The sequence below is a fragment of the Pseudonaja textilis genome, chromosome 3, assembly GCF_049901715.1.
Source record: "Pseudonaja textilis isolate UNSWEBS1 chromosome 3, rPseTex1.2, whole genome shotgun sequence".
In the NCBI taxonomy this organism is placed as follows: domain Eukaryota; kingdom Metazoa; phylum Chordata; class Lepidosauria; order Squamata; family Elapidae; genus Pseudonaja; species Pseudonaja textilis.
In genome coordinates this window covers 4,425,779-4,443,620 of record NC_141992.1, presented here as the reverse complement: position 1 = coordinate 4,443,620, position 17,842 = coordinate 4,425,779, and the positions used below count along the sequence as shown (strand labels likewise).

General features: G+C 44.6%; 1 protein-coding gene across 1 annotated transcript; it reads left to right on the top strand.

Annotated features, from left to right (window-relative positions):
- The first annotated feature begins 2,864 nt into the window (after window positions 1-2,864).
- On the top strand, window positions 2,865-16,400 carry LOC148125991 (signal-regulatory protein gamma-like). Its single transcript, XM_087928858.1, has 5 exons — window positions 2,865-2,955; window positions 5,944-6,285; window positions 6,485-6,805; window positions 8,282-8,599; window positions 14,714-16,400. The coding sequence occupies exons 1-5, from the start codon at window positions 2,880-2,882 to the stop codon at window positions 14,812-14,814; spliced, it is 1,158 nt and encodes a 385-aa protein (XP_087784984.1). The 5' UTR covers window positions 2,865-2,879; the 3' UTR covers window positions 14,815-16,400.
- The last annotated feature ends 1,442 nt before the right edge of the window (window positions 16,401-17,842 follow it).

Here is a 17,842-nt window from a genome sequence, read left to right as displayed (position 1 = left end):
TGAGAGGCTGATTCTGTAAACTACTTAGAGGGGACTGTAAAGCACTGCAAAGCAGTATATAAGTCTACGTGCTATGGCTATTACTATAAACGGACATGGTGGCTCTATGGTTAGAAGACAGGCTTGATGATCAGCAAGCTCGAATTCGAGACCCAGATACTGCGTGATGGTATGAGTTCCCACCGCTCGCTCCTGCTCACCTAGCAGTTCAAAAGCATCTCAAAATGCAAGTAGATAAATAGGCTTCACTTTGGTGGGAACCCAGGCAGGGATGAGAGCCACCATGGGGTGTTCCAGACAATGGTGACATCACCCACTGGGATATTTATGTAGATGCACTTGGTGTTCACTTCTGGTTCCATCAGCTGCCAAACACCTACTGTCTCCGACACAGTAGACTCCTGGCTTTCTAGAGATCGTCATACACTAAGTACTAATTCCAAGCCCAGGTCCGACCGTCATTTGGTCGAACCTCCAAATCACTGCAGTCAACCAATCAATCAGTCAATGGGACTCCTATGAAAGTCTATGAGCTCCTTGATTTGGAGATTGGTCATTTCCTTAGTAACTCAGATTTGGGAAATCATGCAAATTTACAAGGAGGAAACCAGAGTTCCTTTTTGCTCCCCTTGCTGTTGGGAAGTCTTAGTGGGTCAAAGGAAAGTCACCCCAGAGGTTCCTCTGCTACTATCGGCATGGCTGCCTTGAGGTCCTTCAAGAGAACCCTGGTCCTCTTCAGCTGCTACAGCTGCTTCTTCTGCAGGATCTGGGTGAGTGTTGATAGTTGAGATCAGGCAGGTTCCACTTTCAGATTTACAACTGGAGTAGAATCCAGTGCAAGAGCAATATGAAGGTTGCTTTGAGCCTGATGTGCTGTGTGATGACCATATTTCCCTGGGGGAAGTGAAGATTTCTTTTATTGGTTCCACCCCAAGTGACTACAAGTGAGGAAGAACATCAGAGCTCTGGGATCAACTTGGACCCCGCTGGTTTGATTTGATCCTTGGGGCGGTGACTTCAAGATATTGGGACCACACCTTCTTGGATTACACTCTTGTTTCCAGTGAGCTTCTTTGTCTGAGATTGGGGCATCTCATGGCTTGGTTGTTGGCCAGGTAGTCACCTTGGTGTTTAATCTCTGCTTATGCTCCCTGGTGGGGTCAACTTAAGGCCAACTAATGTCCAAGCAGAGCCCACCAGTTATTGCCACCTTCCACTGCCTGACAAATTGTGAAGTGTTGAAGAGGAAGTAAGAGATTGAGAAAATCCATTGTTTTCCAAGTCCCCTTTCAGGCCTGACCTCACAACTTTGTCAAAAGAGTATTATGAGCAGTGGCCAAGGCACGAGAGAGCAGGCAGGAAGGCAGGATCATCAACAGATATTGTTCATCCTCCACTTAGAGACTGTTCCTTGCTCAAACTTGACTTCTGCAACGTGTCATAACACTCTTTTAAAAAGTTGAAGGGTGACCCCCAATTTCTAGCTCTGTGAGAAGAAAGAAAACATGTCTAGAACATGCGTGATGTTCTCCAAAGCCAACATGCTTTGATTTAGCCTCCGCCCAAGTATGGCAGAGGTATATTCCCCCTCCCCTCTTTTAAAATTTGGGGTTCTGGTTTTGAAGTGGGTTGTTTTGCACCTTTCCCAACTGTGCCTATCAACATTTGCATCTCTATATATCTATATACCACTAAATCTTTCCTGTTTGTATGTATGTAACCATTAACCCTCATGGAAATAAACTTTAGTAAATTTTATAAAACAATTTAGGGTGGGAGGAACCAAGGTGGGGAAGTGAAAACACCTAGCTGTAGGAGTTGACTAGGCTGGCGTAAAGGTGGAGTCAAATGCCCCATCAGTTTGGCATCACTAGGCCTCTAATTATGTCCACATTATCAATTTTCAGTTTAGATTTAAAGTGACAATCTCAAGATGGTTCACTTTTTCTTTTTCTTTCAAAATCCCTTGTAACATTCCTCATTGTGGCATATTGGGAATTTATTCTGTATACGTTATATACCGTGGGAGCCGCGGTGGCCCAGTGGTTAGAGTGCAGTACTTCAAGCTTCTTCTGCTGACTACCGGCTGCCTGCAATTTGGCAGTTCGAATCTCACCAGGCTCAAGGTTGACTCAGCCTTCCCTCCTTCCGAGGTGAGTAAAATAAGGGCCCGGATAGTTGGGGTGAGAGGCTGATTCTGTAAACTACTTAGAGGGGACTGTAAAGCACTGCAAAGCAGTATATAAGTCTACGTGCTATGGCTATTACTATAAACGGACATGGTGGCTCTATGGTTAGAAGACAGGCTTGATGATCAGCAAGCTCGAATTCGAGACCCAGATACTGCGTGATGGTATGAGTTCCCACCGCCGCTCCTGCTCACCTAGCAGTTCAAAAGCATCTCAAAATGCAAGTAGATAAATAGGCTTCACTTTGGTGGGAACCCAGGCAGGGATGAGAGCCACCATGGGGTGTTCCAGACAATGGTGACATCACCCACTGGGATATTTATGTAGATGCACTTGGTGTTCACTTCTGGTTCCATCAGCTGCCAAACACCTACTGTCTCCGACACAGTAGACTCCTGGCTTTCTAGAGATCGTCATACACTAAGTACTAATTCCAAGCCCAGGTCCGACCGTCATTTGGTCGAACCTCCAAATCACTGCAGTCAACCAATCCATCAGTCAATGGGACTCCTATGAAAGTCTATGAGCTCCTTGATTTGGAGATTGGTCATTTCCTTAGCAACTCAGATTTGGGAAATCATGCAAATTTACAAGGAGGAAACCAGAGTTCCTTTTTTGCTCATCTTGCTGTTGGGAAGTCTTAGTGGGTAAAAGGAAAGTCACTCCAGATGTTCCTCTGCTACTATCGGCATGGCTGCCTTGAGGTCCTTCAAGAGAACCCCTGGTCCTCTTCAGCTGCTACTGCTGCTTCTTCTGCAGGATCTGGGTGAGTGTTGATAGTTGAGATCAGGCAGGTTCCACTTTCAGATTTACAACTGGAGTAGAATCCAGTGCAAGAGTAATATGAAGGTTTCTTTGAGCCTGATGTGCTGTGTGATGACCAGATTTCCCTGGGGTGTGTGTGAAGATTTCTTTTATTGGTTCCACCCCAAGTGACTACAAGTGAGGAAGAACATCAGAGCTCTGGGATCAACTTGGACCCGGCTGGTTTGATTTGATCCTTGGGGCGGTGACTTCAAGATATTGGGACCACACCATCTTGGATTACACTCTTGTTTCCAGTGAGCTTCTTTGTCTGTGATTGGGGCATCTCATGGCTTGGTTGTTGGCCAGGTAGTCACCTTGGTGTTTAATCTCTGCTTATGCTCTCTGGTGGGGTCAACTTAAGGCCAACTAATGTCCAAGCGGAGCCCACCAGTTATTGCCACCTTCCACTGCCTGACAAATTGTGAAGCGTTGAAGAGAAAGTAAGAGATTGAGAAAATCCATTGTTTTCCAAGTCCCCTTTCAGGCCTGACCTCACAACTTTGTCAAAAGAGTATTATGAGCAGTGGCCAAGGCACGAGAGAGCAGGCAGGAAGGCAGGATCATCAACAGATATTGTTCATCCTCCACTTAGAGACTGTCCCTTGCTCAAACTTGACTTCTGCAACGTGTCATAACACTCTTTTAAAAAGTTGAAGGGGTGACCCCCAATTCCTAGCTCTGTGAGAGGAAAGAAAACATGTCTAGAACATGCGTGATGTTCTCTAAAGCCAACATGCTTTGATTTAGCCTCCGCCCCAGCATGGCAGAGGTATATTCCCCCTCCCCTCTTTTAAAATTTGGGATTCTGGTTTTGAAGTGGGTTGCTTTGCACCTTTCCCAAATGTGCCTATCAACATTTGCATCTCTATATATCTATATACCACTAAATCTTTCCTGTTTGTATGTATGTAACCATTAACCCTCATGGAAATAAACTTTAGTAAATTTTATAAAACAATTTAGGGAGGGAGGAACCAAGGTGGGGAAGTGAAAACACCTAGCTGTAGGAGTTGACTAGGCTGGTGTAAAGGTGGAGTCAAATGCACCATCGGTTTGGCATCACTGTGCCTTCAATTATGTCCACATTATCAATTTTCAGTTTAGATTTAAAGTGACAATCTCAAGATGGTTCACTTTTTCTTTTTCTTTCAAAATCCCTTGTAACATTCCTCATTGTGCATATTGGGAATTTATTCTGTATATGTTATATACCGTGGGAGCCACGGTGGCCCAGTGGTTAGAGTGCAATACTGCAAGCTTCTTCTGCTGACTACCGGCTGCCTGCAATTTGGCAGTTCGAATCTCACCAGGCTCAAGGTTGACTCAGCCTTTCCTCCTTCCGAGGTGGGTAAAACGGGGACCCAGATAGTTGGGGTGAGAGGCTGATTCTGTAAACTACTTAGAGGGGACTGTAAAGCACTGTGAAGCAGTATATAAGTCTAAGTGCTATGGCTATTACTATAAACGGACATGGTGGCTCTATGGTTAGAAGACAGGCTTGATGATCAGCAAGCTCGAATTCAAGACCCAGATATTGCATGATGGGATGAGTTCCCACCGCTCGCTCCTGCTCACCTAGCAGTTCAAAAGCATATCAAAATGCAAGTAGATAAATAGGTATCACTTTGGTGGGAACCCATGCAGGGATGAGAGGCGATCCCCGATTGGGGGTTCCAGACAACGGTGACATCACCAACTGGGATATTTATGTAGATGCACTTGGTGTTCACTTCTGGGTCCCATCAGCTGCCAAACACCTACTGTCTCCGACATAGTAGACTCCTGGCTTTCTAGAGATCGTCATACACTAAGTACTAATTCCAAGCCCAGGTCCGACCGTCATTTGGTCGAACCTCCAAATCACTGCAGTCAACCAATCCATCAGTCAGTGGGACTCCTAGGAAAGTCTATGAGCTCCTTGATTTGGAGATTGGTCATTTCCTTAGCAACTCAGATTTGGGAAATCATGCAAATTTACAAGGAGGAAACCAGAGTTCCTTTTTTGCTCCCCTTGCTGTTGGGAAGTCTTAGTGGGTAAAAGGAAAGTCACCCCAGATGTTCCTCTGCTACTATCGGCATGGACATAAGTCTAAGTGCTATTGCTATAAATTTCTAAATCATTTTTTTCTGCTTCCCAGTCTATTAATTGAGCCAAACATTTCAGCATTCTTGATCTTCTTATTTATTGGCCGATTATTGGCCGTTCACTCTCTTCTATCCAGGAAATAGCATATAAGTGATGTTTGAGCAAGGTCCACAGGATTGTCACACACTCTCTTCACAATTTGTTTTCCTTGTTCCCTTTGGGGAGGGGGCTTTGTGGTACCCGAAGCAAAACATCCACCTTCAGCCACAGTTTTGTTCCATATAGAACCAACCTTGTTAATTCTCAAGTTTCCTCTTTTTGCTATGTACTCAAAATGGGCAGTGATTAATATATACAGTATATCACAGAAGTGAGTACACCCCCTCACATTTTGTAAATATTGAAGCATATCTTTTGTTCTTTTTCAGTAATACTTTTATTAAACATGTTTCATCATTTTATATCACTTGTACAGTTTTTGCAGTTTATCTTCCTCTCACAGCCAGGGTTTTTGGGGCATTTTCAGGCAGTTTTTCAGACTGTTTTCAGGCCAATTATAAGATATTAGTTTAGCAGAATAAGCCTCACTATTCATAGTTTCACAACAAGTTGGTTGCTAAAAAAAATAGAAATGGGGAATATAAACCCCCAGAAAACGGCCTGGAAAATGGGCAGGGATGGAGCCAGCTGGTGGTCTGATTTGCCGGTTCTCCGAACTGCACAGAATCAGAACCGGTTCAGGCGAACCGGTCTGAACCTGCAGCAATGCACCTCTTCCCCCAGTAGATTTCTGTCTCTAGAAGAGCGATGACCGCTTTCTAGAGGAAACCCAGGTACAAAAGTGTCTCTTTTTTGTTTCAGTTGTTACAGGGCAGAATATAGAGGTAACCCAACTTCCGGAAACCATATTGGTGAATCCTGGAGAGACCCTCACTCTAAAGTGTACACTGACTGGAGGAAATTTACCTGGAGGCGTGCGGTGGTACAAAGGGCCGGACAGAAGCCAGCCCCCCATTTACAGCGATAAAAAAGGAGCTTCCAATCGGGTGGTCAGGGTCATCCCAGGATCCAACACAGACTTCAGCATCAACATCCAAAATGTCCAGCCTGAAGATGCCGGGACCTACTATTGTGTGAAGTTCAGGGCAGGGATCCAAGAGAGAGAGCTGGCTTCGGGGAAAGGCACTCTGGTTTCTGTAATTGGTAAGTGGCCCTCTGCATTTCATTTCTAGGGATGGAGGGTTCCCAGTCACCCAGTATTCCCAGTCACCCGTGAGACACAGGGGAGCAATTCCCACGTTCAAAGTTGAGTCTCTCCAACCAAAATCCATCTCGTGTTCTCCTGTATTGTCTGTGAGGAACGTCAACTGATGTCTCTCTCTCTCTCTACTTTCTCCCTCAGCAAAGCCATCCCAACCTGTGGTTCTTGGACCCACAAGAAGAATCGCTGTAGGTTCTCAGGCCGCCTTCAACTGCTCCACAGAGGGATTCTCCCCACAAGAGATCACGGTCAGCTGGTGGAAGGATGGGAAAAAAATACTGGCTGTCCAGACCAGGGTCATGAATTCTGATGAAAAGCAGAGCATCTCCTACCGAGCAGAGAGCACGGTAGAAATCCCGCTGGAGGAAGGAGATATGAAGTCTCAGCTGACCTGCCAGATCCAACACAAATCCTTGAATGGTTCTCTCCAGCAGACCTTTGCACTTGGGAATATCCTAAGAGGTAGGCGAACCTTTGGTTGCAGAGAGGGACGAGGCCATTAAGTCCAGACCTGGTAGAAGGAATAGCAACAGGAAGAATCAAGTTCTCAACCCATGGAAGCCCATTAAGATCAGTCGTGCTTTCTCAACCCAAGTTCCCTCACAGGGCTGCGGTTGTGGGGAACAAGTTTTTAGAGAAAACTTCTACCGTGTTTCCTCTAAAATACAACCTACCCCCAAAATAAGTCCTATTCCAATTTTCCTGCCTGTGCCTAATATAAGCCCTACCTCCCAAAATAACCCCCAGAAATAACCCCAAAATAAGCCCTAGACCAATTTTCACACCTGCGTCTAATATAAGCTCTAACACCCCCCCCCAAAAAAGCCCCAGTTAAGTCCCACTCATCAGCTGGTTGTATGAGGTGGGGTGAAGCGCATACATAAAAATCATGCTAGGATGGGGGTAGAGGGGGTGGAGCTGCCCCACTTGCCCTGCAACCAGTTTACCTTAGGACTGCCGTAGCCCGGCCCCAAAACCTGTCTCTTTGATACCCGACTTCTTCTGCGGCTGCTTCTGACTGCTTGTGGCTGGATGACACGTGGTGCATGGCGCAAGGGCCGCTGCTCACAGCAGGACATTGTGTGGCATGTTGCTCCAGTGCCGCCCCTCATGTGCACAATGGCACAATACACCACGCAGCCTCCTGTCGTGAGCAGTTGAACTGGCACGATGGGCGGTGTGGCGCCCTGCCGTAAGTGGCAGCACCAGCACAATAAGCCAGGTGGCCTCATACCATGAACAGCTGTGAGCGGCTGCATAAGATATCTGGCAGCATCACGACAGGTGTCAGGGTGTAGAAGGCCTGATTACACTGCTCCTAAGGGAAGCGGGGAAGGCATTCCCCAAAAATAAGACCTGGTGCTTATTTTGGGTCCCAAGAGAAACTAAGACCCGGTCTTCTTTTCTGGGAAACATGGTACCTCTGACTCTTTCCCCAGGGACTTGGGTCAACTTGTGTAGATTTCCAAATTGGTGAGATTGTCAGCTAAAAAATACTCCTTTGGTCTTTTAGTTGCCAACAGAAAGGCAGTGGGTAAAGCAGTGCATTCCTTAAATGCCTCAGATAATCGCCTTGGCAGACCAATGCTGTCGTCACACAAGAATATTACTGGAGAGCATGATTGATGACTCTTTGCTATGGATGCGTCCTATTGGAGAATATACATACAGGGTCAAAGGGGGAAATGAATGATATATTTTAGTATCGACTGCATCCAGCTAACACTCTGAGAGATATAGTTAGAGACTTATGATTTGAATGGGGGTGGATACATTGGAGCCCTGACAGAGATATATTTTAATCCTACTTGTCCCAGAATTATTTCCCCCAATGCAACAATGGCTGAACAGAATCACTTGGGACTTTCACCCCATTCTGCATGCAGGAACCAGGAGTCCAAAGCTTTTTGACTGACCTCTTTGGCTTTCTTTGCTCAGTTCCTCCCAAGGTGCATCTTGAGATCAACCCACCTTCTCCCATCCAGCTGAACACCTCAGTGACGGTCACTTGCAACGCAGAAAGCTTTTATCCAGAAGATGCGAAAGTGGAGTTGTTTGCCAAGGATGCCCAAGCCAGAAAAGGAAAGGTTGGCATGAAGACCTCGAATCCCGATGGGACCTTTTCCCTCAACAGCAGCCTCGAGATATTGGCCGCCGAAGACAGGAATTTCTCCACGTTCCTTTGCCTGGTCCAGCAGGATTCCCAGTCTCCAGTCTACGATACCATCACGCTTGTGACGGAACAACTTCAACAAAGTAAATGTCTTTTGTTTTCTGCTGAGAATTTGCTGATTTAGGCTTTGCAGCTTTTCCGTTTGTTTTTCAGATCATTTTTTTAAAGATTAGATTGTATTACTCCTTGATACATCATGATTGAAAGCATTGGTCGCCAACCAGTGGGCCGGGAACCACTGGTGGTTCATGAGAAAAATTTGGTGGTCCTCAGAGAAATGTCACCCCCAAAGTGACCCCCCCATCATTTCTTTTCCTTCTTTGATGTAGGCAAAATTAGGTTTTGGATGGGACGAGGGCAAGGCCAATAAATAATTCATTCTATCTACCTACCTACCTATCTACCTATCATCTATCTATCCATCCATATCTATCTATCTATCTATCTATCTATCTATCTATCTATCTATCTATCTATCTATCTATCTGTCTATCTATCTACTGTCTATCTATCTATCTATCATCTATCTATCTATCTATCTATCTATCATCTATCTATCTATCTATCTATCTATCTATCTATCTACCTACCTACCTACCTATCATCTATCTATTTATCTATCTATCTATCTATTATCTATTTATTATCTATCTATCATCTATCTATCATCTATCTATCATCTATCTATCTATCATCTATCTACCTATAATCTATCTATCTATCTCTGTCTATCCATCCATATCTATCTATCTATCTATCTATCTATCTATCTATCTATCTATCTATCTATTATCTATTTATTATCTATCTATCATCTATCTATCATCTATCTATCTATCTTCTATCTACCTATCATCTATCTATCTATCTCTGTCTATCCATCCATATCTATCTATCTATCTATCTATCTATCTATCTATCTATCTATCATCTATCTATCTATCTGTCTCTCCATCCATATCTATCTATATCTATCTATATCGATCGATCGATCGATCGATCAGAATACAGTATTGTAGACTAACTCTGTTCACTGACAGAAGTTTGATCCTGAGCGGTTCAAGGTCGACTCAGCCTTTTATCTTTCTGAGGTCACTGAAATGAGGACCCAGATATTTAGGGACAATATGAGGACTCTGTGAACTGCTTAGAGAGGGCCATCAAGCAGTACGAAGTGGCATATAAGCCCAATTGCTATTGGTATTAAACAATTGGAAGGGACTTTGGAGGACTTCTAGTCCAACCCCCTGCTCAAGGAGGGAGCCCTATACCATCTGAGACAAGGGACTGTCCAGTTTCCTCTTGAAAACCTCCACTGATGGAACACCCACAACTTCTGGCACCAAGCAGTTCCACTGATTAATTGTTCTAACAGTCAGGAAATGTCTCTTTAGTTCTAAGTTGCTTCTCTCCTTGATTAGTTTCCATCCGTTGCTTCTTGTCCTGCCCTCAGGTGCTTTGGAGAATAGCTTGACCTCCTCCTCCTCTCTGTGGCAGCCCCTGAGATATCAGATAAGTAACAGATAACAGATAATCAGAGTTGGAAGGGACCTTGTAGGGAATCTAGTCCAACCCCCCACCCAAGCAGGAGACCCTACACCATTTCTGACAAATGGCAGTCCAATCTCTTCTTGAAAGTCTCAAGTGATGGCGCTCCCATAATTTCTGAAGGCAACTTCGGTTCCATGGGTTGATTGTTCTCACTGTCAGAAAGTTTCTTCTTATTTCCAGGTTGAATCTCTCCTTGTTCAGTTTCCATCCATTATTCCTTGTCTGGCCTTCAGGTGCTTTGGAGAATAGCTTGACTCCTTCCTCCTCTCTGGGGCAGCCCCTCAAATATTGGAAGATGCTCTCCTGTCTCCCCTGGTCCTTCTCTTTTCTAAACTAGCCCAAGCCCAGTTCCTGCAATCGTTCATTGTATGTTTGAGCCTCCAGTCCCCTCATCAACCTGGTTGCTCTTCTCTGCACTATTTCCAGCATCTCAACATCTTTTTTATCATGTGATGAACAAAACTGGATGCAGTACTCTAGGTGTGGTCTTACTAAGGCTTTAAAGAGTGGTATTAGTACCCGGGGGTGGGATCAGACAGGGTTAACTACCGGTTCGATGATTTACGAGGTTCAGTGATTTACGATGTGCTTCCCTGCATGCTGCGAGTGCCTGTAAATCGTCATCAGCCTGGTGCCTGGACAGCTGAGCAGCACTGCGTGCCGAGAAGCAGCCTTTGAAAAAGAACTTTTCTCCCATGAGCTGTTCAGAGCATCCGATAGTGGGTGGTGTTTCAGTCTCTGCATGTCAAGGCTGGGCTTAATTTGTGGAACGCTCCTCCTCCTCCACGGGACTCCTCCCCGGTGTTCCCCAGTTTTGGCTCAGCCTCATTGTGGCTAGGCAGTGCTTCTTCCTTGGTCGAAACAGGAATATTACTCAGCAGGTTTGGATATAGCCCAGTTCATTTTTTCAGGCTTTTAGCCTCCAAATCACTTTATGATCTCCCGACGTTAGCTCTCTCCATCTGGTCATCAGAGATCATTTACATTTTCGGGCAGTGCTGTTTTGCGCCCGAAGCAGTGGGTGGCTTCGGAATTGCTCCAAGCCCCCCCCCCCCCGCCATTGTGATTCTGCATTGCCTTTCTCTATATCGGCAATAGCGGCATGGGCGTTTTCACTCTCATCTGAGTCGTAACATTTGATTTTTCCCCTCAGAACACCGTCTTGGAGTGGAAAGCAGTAAGAATTCTTTCCACCCCTTTCCCCGCCGTTCCTTTTAGCCACAAGGAGAAGCCATCGGAGGCATTTCCCCACACGGCGGGAGTTTGTTGCTGGGAAGCGCGTGTGCACCAAAAGTAACGGCCATTGTTTTTGCCTTGGTTTTTAAAAACTGCGTGACCATGCTATTTGTATCTCGAGCTGTGTGAGGTAGCTTTCCTTCCCGGTCAGAGGTTTTTCCTTCTGATGACCAAAGGAATTATTACACCTCATTTTCTTATTAGATTCGAGGCCATCCGTGTATTATTGTTGGCTTAACGCTCACAGCCTTAGCCACCCAACGGCACAACAGCGAGCACCCCAGGCCCGTGTCCGCCTGTGCAGGGAAGCTGTTGAAGGCCTCTCTTTATTATCTTGGCCTTTCAGGTGTTCTTAATTTGGCTGTTTGGATATTCACTATATCAAGCTGTTTCTCTATTAATTTAGATATATATATATATTTATATCTCTCTATATATATTGGTGACTTTCATTCACTCCAATAATAACAATAATAATAATAACAATAGCCCACAACTATTCAGATCACTTTTGTTTAAGGCAAAAAACATTGCACGCCTGAACAAGTCGGCCCCTTCTACCACTCCAACTCTTTCAGAAGTGTGACCAGAAGATCTAATTTTCAACCAACCGGTAGTTGAGGCAGATGTGATTCCAGTTCCTCACATGTTTTCAGACCTGGTACAGAAACAGGGGGTGTCTGCAGTGGTGTACCCTGCCCCCACGGGATATGACAGGAAATATTTTAATTTGGCCCCTGATTTCTCAAAATTGTTGAATACTCCCGAAGTAGACGAACCTATAGTGGAATTAGCGTCCTTGTCCTCCATTCCCAGTGAAGCGCTGGAAGCATTAAAGCCGGAGGAAAAACGAGCCAAGCTTGCCCTACGCAGGGCCCATCAGTCTGACACATAGGCCATCAGAGCGGCCACAGCCGCTTCCTCCTTTACCCATGCTTCTCTCAGGTGACTACGTCTCTTACAGGAGCACGTCCCTAATTCCAACATTGGAGCACACCAAGATATTGCAAAACTTATAGCAGCCGCTGAATTCTCAGCTGACGCAACTTATCATGCGGTCAGATTTTCAGCCAGGGCCATTACCTCACATGTCACAGCGCGACGCTTACTATGGTTAAAACATTGGCAAGCGGACATGGAACACAAATGCAAGCTGGCTTCATCTCCTGTTGCGGGAGACAGACTCTTTGGCCCTGCCTTCGACCCGCTGCTAATCGAAACCCGAAACAAAAAGAAAATTCTACCTTCCCTTTTTCAGAAGTCAGATTCTAGAAACCCTCAGTCCTTTCGGAGGGGATCCTTTCGGCCCTTTTATCAGGGATTCTTCTCACCCAGATACCAGAGACCCCCATTTTTTAGACCAGGGCAGCAGCCAGAAAGGTCCGACTTCGGGGATAGGAACAGAAGGGGTGGCCAATCCAAGAGATCCTTTCGAGGAGCAGGAAATAGGTCTGTCCGACATCCAAGATAACTCCCCGGACCCGGCTCCCATTGGCGGATGCCTTAAATTATTCACGGACCAATGGGACTTCTCAACATCTGATTCCTGCATCAGAGACACGATCAGATTTGGTCTTGCACTGGAGTTTCAATCCTCTCCCCCAGACTTTTTCATGTCATGCCCTGTTTCCAGAGTTCCGGTTAAATGTAATCTTATGGAAACAGCTATCCATTATCTACTGGACATACAAGCCATCCAACTAGTAGCTACCAATCAACAAGGGCGAGGTTTCTATTCACATCTTTTTGTTGTTCCCAAAAGTTCGGGGGCTAGTGGAGAGCAATATTGGATCTGAAACGTCTCAACCGTTTCTTAGTATAGAGGCCAAGCTTTGGTATGTCCCACCACTGGATGCTCTGAACAGCTCATGGGAGAAAGGGCATTGGTACTTACCTGACACGCCCATTCTCTTTGAGCTGTGAAGAGATCCAGCCCCACCCTTTTTTTCCATCTGGTGGGATCCTGTTTCAGCCAACAAATTTGTTAGGGCTTTGAGGACAAGGGCGGTTATGTCTCTCGTCTTTGCCAAAACTGGGGAACGCTGGGGAGGAGTCCCGTGGAGGAGGAGGAGGAGCGTTCCACAAATTAAGCCCAGCCTAGACATGCAGAGACGGAAGCACCTCCTCACTACTGGATGCTCTTCACAGCTCAAAGAGAACGGGCGTGTCAGGTAAGCACCAATGCCCTTTTTCCTGCTTTTTTAACTACAGCTGTGCCTCGCTCGGCAGGAAATAAAGGTCAGGTAACAGCCCAGGTGGGCAGGTAGGCAAAAACATCAGCAGACATAGAACCAGTTCTATGTCTGCTGCTCTTCAGAGCTACCGGTTCTACAGAGGTGGACAGAACCGGTAGAAACCCACCCCAGTTAGTACTTGATCTTGATTGTATCCCTCTGTTAATGCAACTTAGGATTGCATTAGCTTTTTTGGCAGCTGCTGCACACGGCTGGCTCCTATTTAGCTGGTTGTCCACTAAGACTCCAAGATCCCTCTCATAGTTACTGCTATTGAGCCTGGTTTCACCCAGTTTATATGTACACTTCTGGTTTTTCTTGCCTAAGTGTAGGACTTTCCTTTTCTCTACATTGAATTTCACTTTCCTAGATATGGCCCAGTATTCTAGTCTGTCAAGATCCATCTGGATCTTGAGCCGATCTTCTTCGGAGTTAGCTATTCCTACCAGCTTAGTATCACCTGCAAATTTACGGTAGTAAGTTCCCCTTCTAGTCCCTCATCTAAGTTGTTAATGAAGAACACTGCTATTATGTCACCCCTAGTCCTTCTTTTCATTAGAATAAACCTACTCGATTCCTGCAACCATTCTTTGTATGTTTTAGACACCAGGCTCTTTGTTGCTCTTCTCTGCACTCTTTCAAAAGTCTCAACATCTTTTTTATAAGGTGGTGACCAAAACTGGATGCAGGATTCCAGGTATGGTCTTAACAAGGACTATCTGAGCTACGGTGGCACAGTGGTTAGAGTGCAGTACTGCAGGCTAACAGTGCCCACTGCCAGGGGTTCAATCCTGACCAGCTCAAGGTTGGCTCAGCCTTCCGCCCTTCCAAAGTTGATAAAATGAGGACCCAGATTATTGGGGGCCAGAGGCTGACTCTGTAAACCGCTTAGAGAGGGCTATAAAGCACTGTGAGGCGATATAGAAGTCTAAGTGTTGTTGCTATCTATGGGCTGATCTCATGCAACGGTGTTCATGAAACATATAGAGGAGTGAAAAGTGTCTGCCATCTTCATGTTTTACTGTGAGGAAACCCTTGGTGCAAATCTGGGATACCTATGATGGAACAAGGCTTTATTTTATTATTTCGTTTTATTCGCAAAATGTATTGGCTGCCCATCTTACTCAAGCTAAGATTATGATCACATCAAAACAATGCACTGTGTTTTCTTCACAGACTCCACAGACTCCGCATCGCAACTATCCATCTATGTTCTCTGCATGGCGCTTTTCCTGAGCAAAGCGGCATCCTACTTTCCATCGCTTCCTTTTTCCTAATAAAGAAGATCGGATTCAAAAGTCAGAGCTGAAGAAGCTTCTTGGATGAGAAGCAAAACATCTTCAAGGAAAAACTAGAAAGTCCAGTTGCCTTTTGAAAAAAAAAAAAGCATCTTTGGGACAAACATGAAGTTGCTGGCTGAGAATTTCCCATAGATGTTGGATGCAACAATGAAAAAATGTTGTTCCGTAAAACTCCACATACTGCAACAATCTGGAAGTTCAAGTTAGGCATATAGGTGAAACTCGAAAAATTAGAATATCGTGCAAAAGTTCATTTATTTCAGTAGTGCAACTTAAAAGGTGAAATTAATATAGGATATACTCATTACATGAAAGGTAAGATAGTTCAAGCTGTGATTTCTCATAATTGTGATGATGATGGTTCAGTCCACTCCTTGTGAAAGTCCCCGACACTTTTGAATGGCCTTTTCCTGACAATCCTCTCCAGGCTGCGGTCATCCCTGCTGCTTGTGCACTTTTTTCTTCCACACTTTTCCCTTCCACACAATTTTCTATTAATGTACTTTGATACAGCACTTTGGGAACATCCAACTTCTTTTGCAATTACCTTTTGAGGCTTTCCCTCCTTATGGAGGGTGTCAGTGATAGTTTTCTGCACAACTGTCAGGTCAGTGGTCTTTCCCATGATTGTGATTCCTACTGAACCAGACTTAGAGACCATTTAAAGGCCCAGGAACCCTTTGCAGGTGTTATGGCTTAATTAGCTGATTAGAGTGGGACACTTTGAGCCTAGAATATTGAACCTTTTCACAATATTCTAATTTTCTAAAAAAGAATGTGGATTTGGCGTTTTCATGAGCTGTAAGCCAGAATCATCTCAATTATGACACATCATGGTTTGAACTATCTTGCTCTGCATGTAATGAGTCTATCTCATATATTAGGTTCACCTTTTAAGTTGCATTACTGAAATAAATGAACTTTCGCACGATATTCTAATTTTTTTGAGTTTCACCTATACTTGTTCCCAACAGATTTTCAGGATGAGAAACAATGTGGTTAATGAATTGATAATAATGTTATTAAAATGCTTTACTCTCTCAAACAGATAACATTATAAGCCTATAAAATCAATATGGTGATAAAAAAAAAATCAACCTTGTATTGTTTTGCCATGTCCATGACTAAAATGAATCTGTCTTAAAATGGATTGTCCCAAAGCGCTTTTTCTTTCTTTTTTCCTTGAAGATGTTTCACTTCTCATCCAAAAAGCTTCTTCAATTCTGACTGAATTGAAGAAGCTTCTTGGATAAGAATCAAAATATCTTCAAGGAAAAACAAAATCCAGTCCAGAGGTGGTATTCAGCCGGTTCGCACCGGTTCAGACGAACTGGTAGCAAGGATTTGGTGTGGGTCGCCGAACCGGTAGTAAGTTCTGACTGGCCACGCCCTTGACCTAGTCACCTGGTAACCACTGGCTCGTTTGCCCCACTCACCGGATGCGCGCTCACCCCGCCTGCCTGACGCTGGCCCATTAAGGTATTTCTTTTTTTTTCCCTCCCGACAATCAGCTCTCCAGAGGCTCCTCTGAGGCCCAGAAGACCCCAAAATGGAGTGAGGGGGGTGCTGTGTGCCCCCTCGAGGCTCCTTTTTTATTTTTTACTGAGAATCTATATCAGCGGTCTCCAAACTTGGCCACTTTAAGACTTGTGGACTTCAACTCCCAGAATTCCTCAGCCAGATATGCTGGCTGGAGAATTCTGGGAGTTGAAGTCCACAAGTCTTAAAGTGGCCAAGTTTGGAGACCTCTGGTATACATAGACATAAATGCTGATTGCTTATTTTTTATAAAAACAAAAAACAAAAAAGTGAAAGTAGCTGTTCTTTCAACACGCATTTAAGTGATTAGGAAAGAAATATAAAGTATTTGCTTACAGAGGTTATAAAGAAGCCAACAGAAAAATCATTTAATTTGGAGCTCTAGATAGATGCTGTTGAAATGTGTAGCAGTGATACAAAATGTTAAATATCCACATTCCATACTTGTGTCTGTACTCTTTGTATAGATGGGGGAATGTTTGCTGGGAAATATATCATTCGATACATTTATGAGTAGAAAGAAAGATAGGGTGTCACTTGATCTCCATGATATAAAAAAGATGTTGAGACTCTAGATAAAGTGCAGAGAAGAGCAACCAAGATTATTAGGGAGCTGGAGGATAAAACGTATCAAGAATGGTTGCTGGAATTCAGTAGGTCTACTTTAATGTAAAGTAGGACCGGGGTGACATGATGTTCCAATATTTGAGGGGCTGCCCCAAAGAAGAGGGAGTCAAGCTATTTTCCAAAGCACCTGAAGGCCAGACAAGGAATAATGGATGGAAACTAATCAAGGAGAGAAGCAACCTGGAATGAAGGAGAAATTTCCTAAAAGTGAGAACAATTAGCCAGTGGAACAGGCTAATTGCCTTCAGAAGTTGTGGGTGCTCCATCACTGGAGGTTTTCAAGGAAAGATTAGACAGCCATTTGTTCAGAATTGTGTAGGGTCTCCTGCTTGAGCAGGGGGTTGGACTAGAAGACCTCCAAGGTCCCTTCCAACCCTGTTATTCTGTTCTTCTGTTAAGCACAGAAGCAGCATAGAACTAAGGAGAAATTTTCTGACAAGGAGAACAATTGATGAATGGAACAACCTGCTTCCAGAAGTTGTGGGTGCTTGTGAACACTGAAGATTTTTAAGAAGAGATTGGTCAACTATTCGTCTGAAATGGTACAGGGCCATGAGAAAATTTTGGTGGTCCACAGAGAAATGTCACCCCCAGAGCACCCTTCAAGGCAATTAATCTAGGCTGTGCAGGAACACAAGGCTGCGCCGCCCACATGATCTGCCCTACCCGTCCACTAATTCCTTACCTGGCAAACATGCCTGCTAAGTTGCTATTTTTCCTCTTCTGACTATCAGCTGTTCTGCTGCGTCGGGAGATTTAGATTAGCTAGAAAGCAGGAAATCGTTGCATTTATTGCTTTCTAGCTGATCTTTAGATCTTTGGCTCTGCTTTTAAGCAG

Coding starts and splice junctions, on each gene's coding strand:
- LOC148125991 (XM_087928858.1), top strand. CDS start 2,880: ATGGCTGCCTTGAGGTCCTTCAAGAGAACCCCTGGTCCTCTTCAGCTG. Junction 6,286..6,484: donor CACTCTGGTTTCTGTAATTG/GTAAGTGGCCCT, acceptor TTTCTCCCTCAG/CAAAGCCATCCCAACCTGTG. Junction 8,600..14,713: donor GACGGAACAACTTCAACAAA/GTAAATGTCTTT, acceptor TTTTCTTCACAG/ACTCCACAGACTCCGCATCG.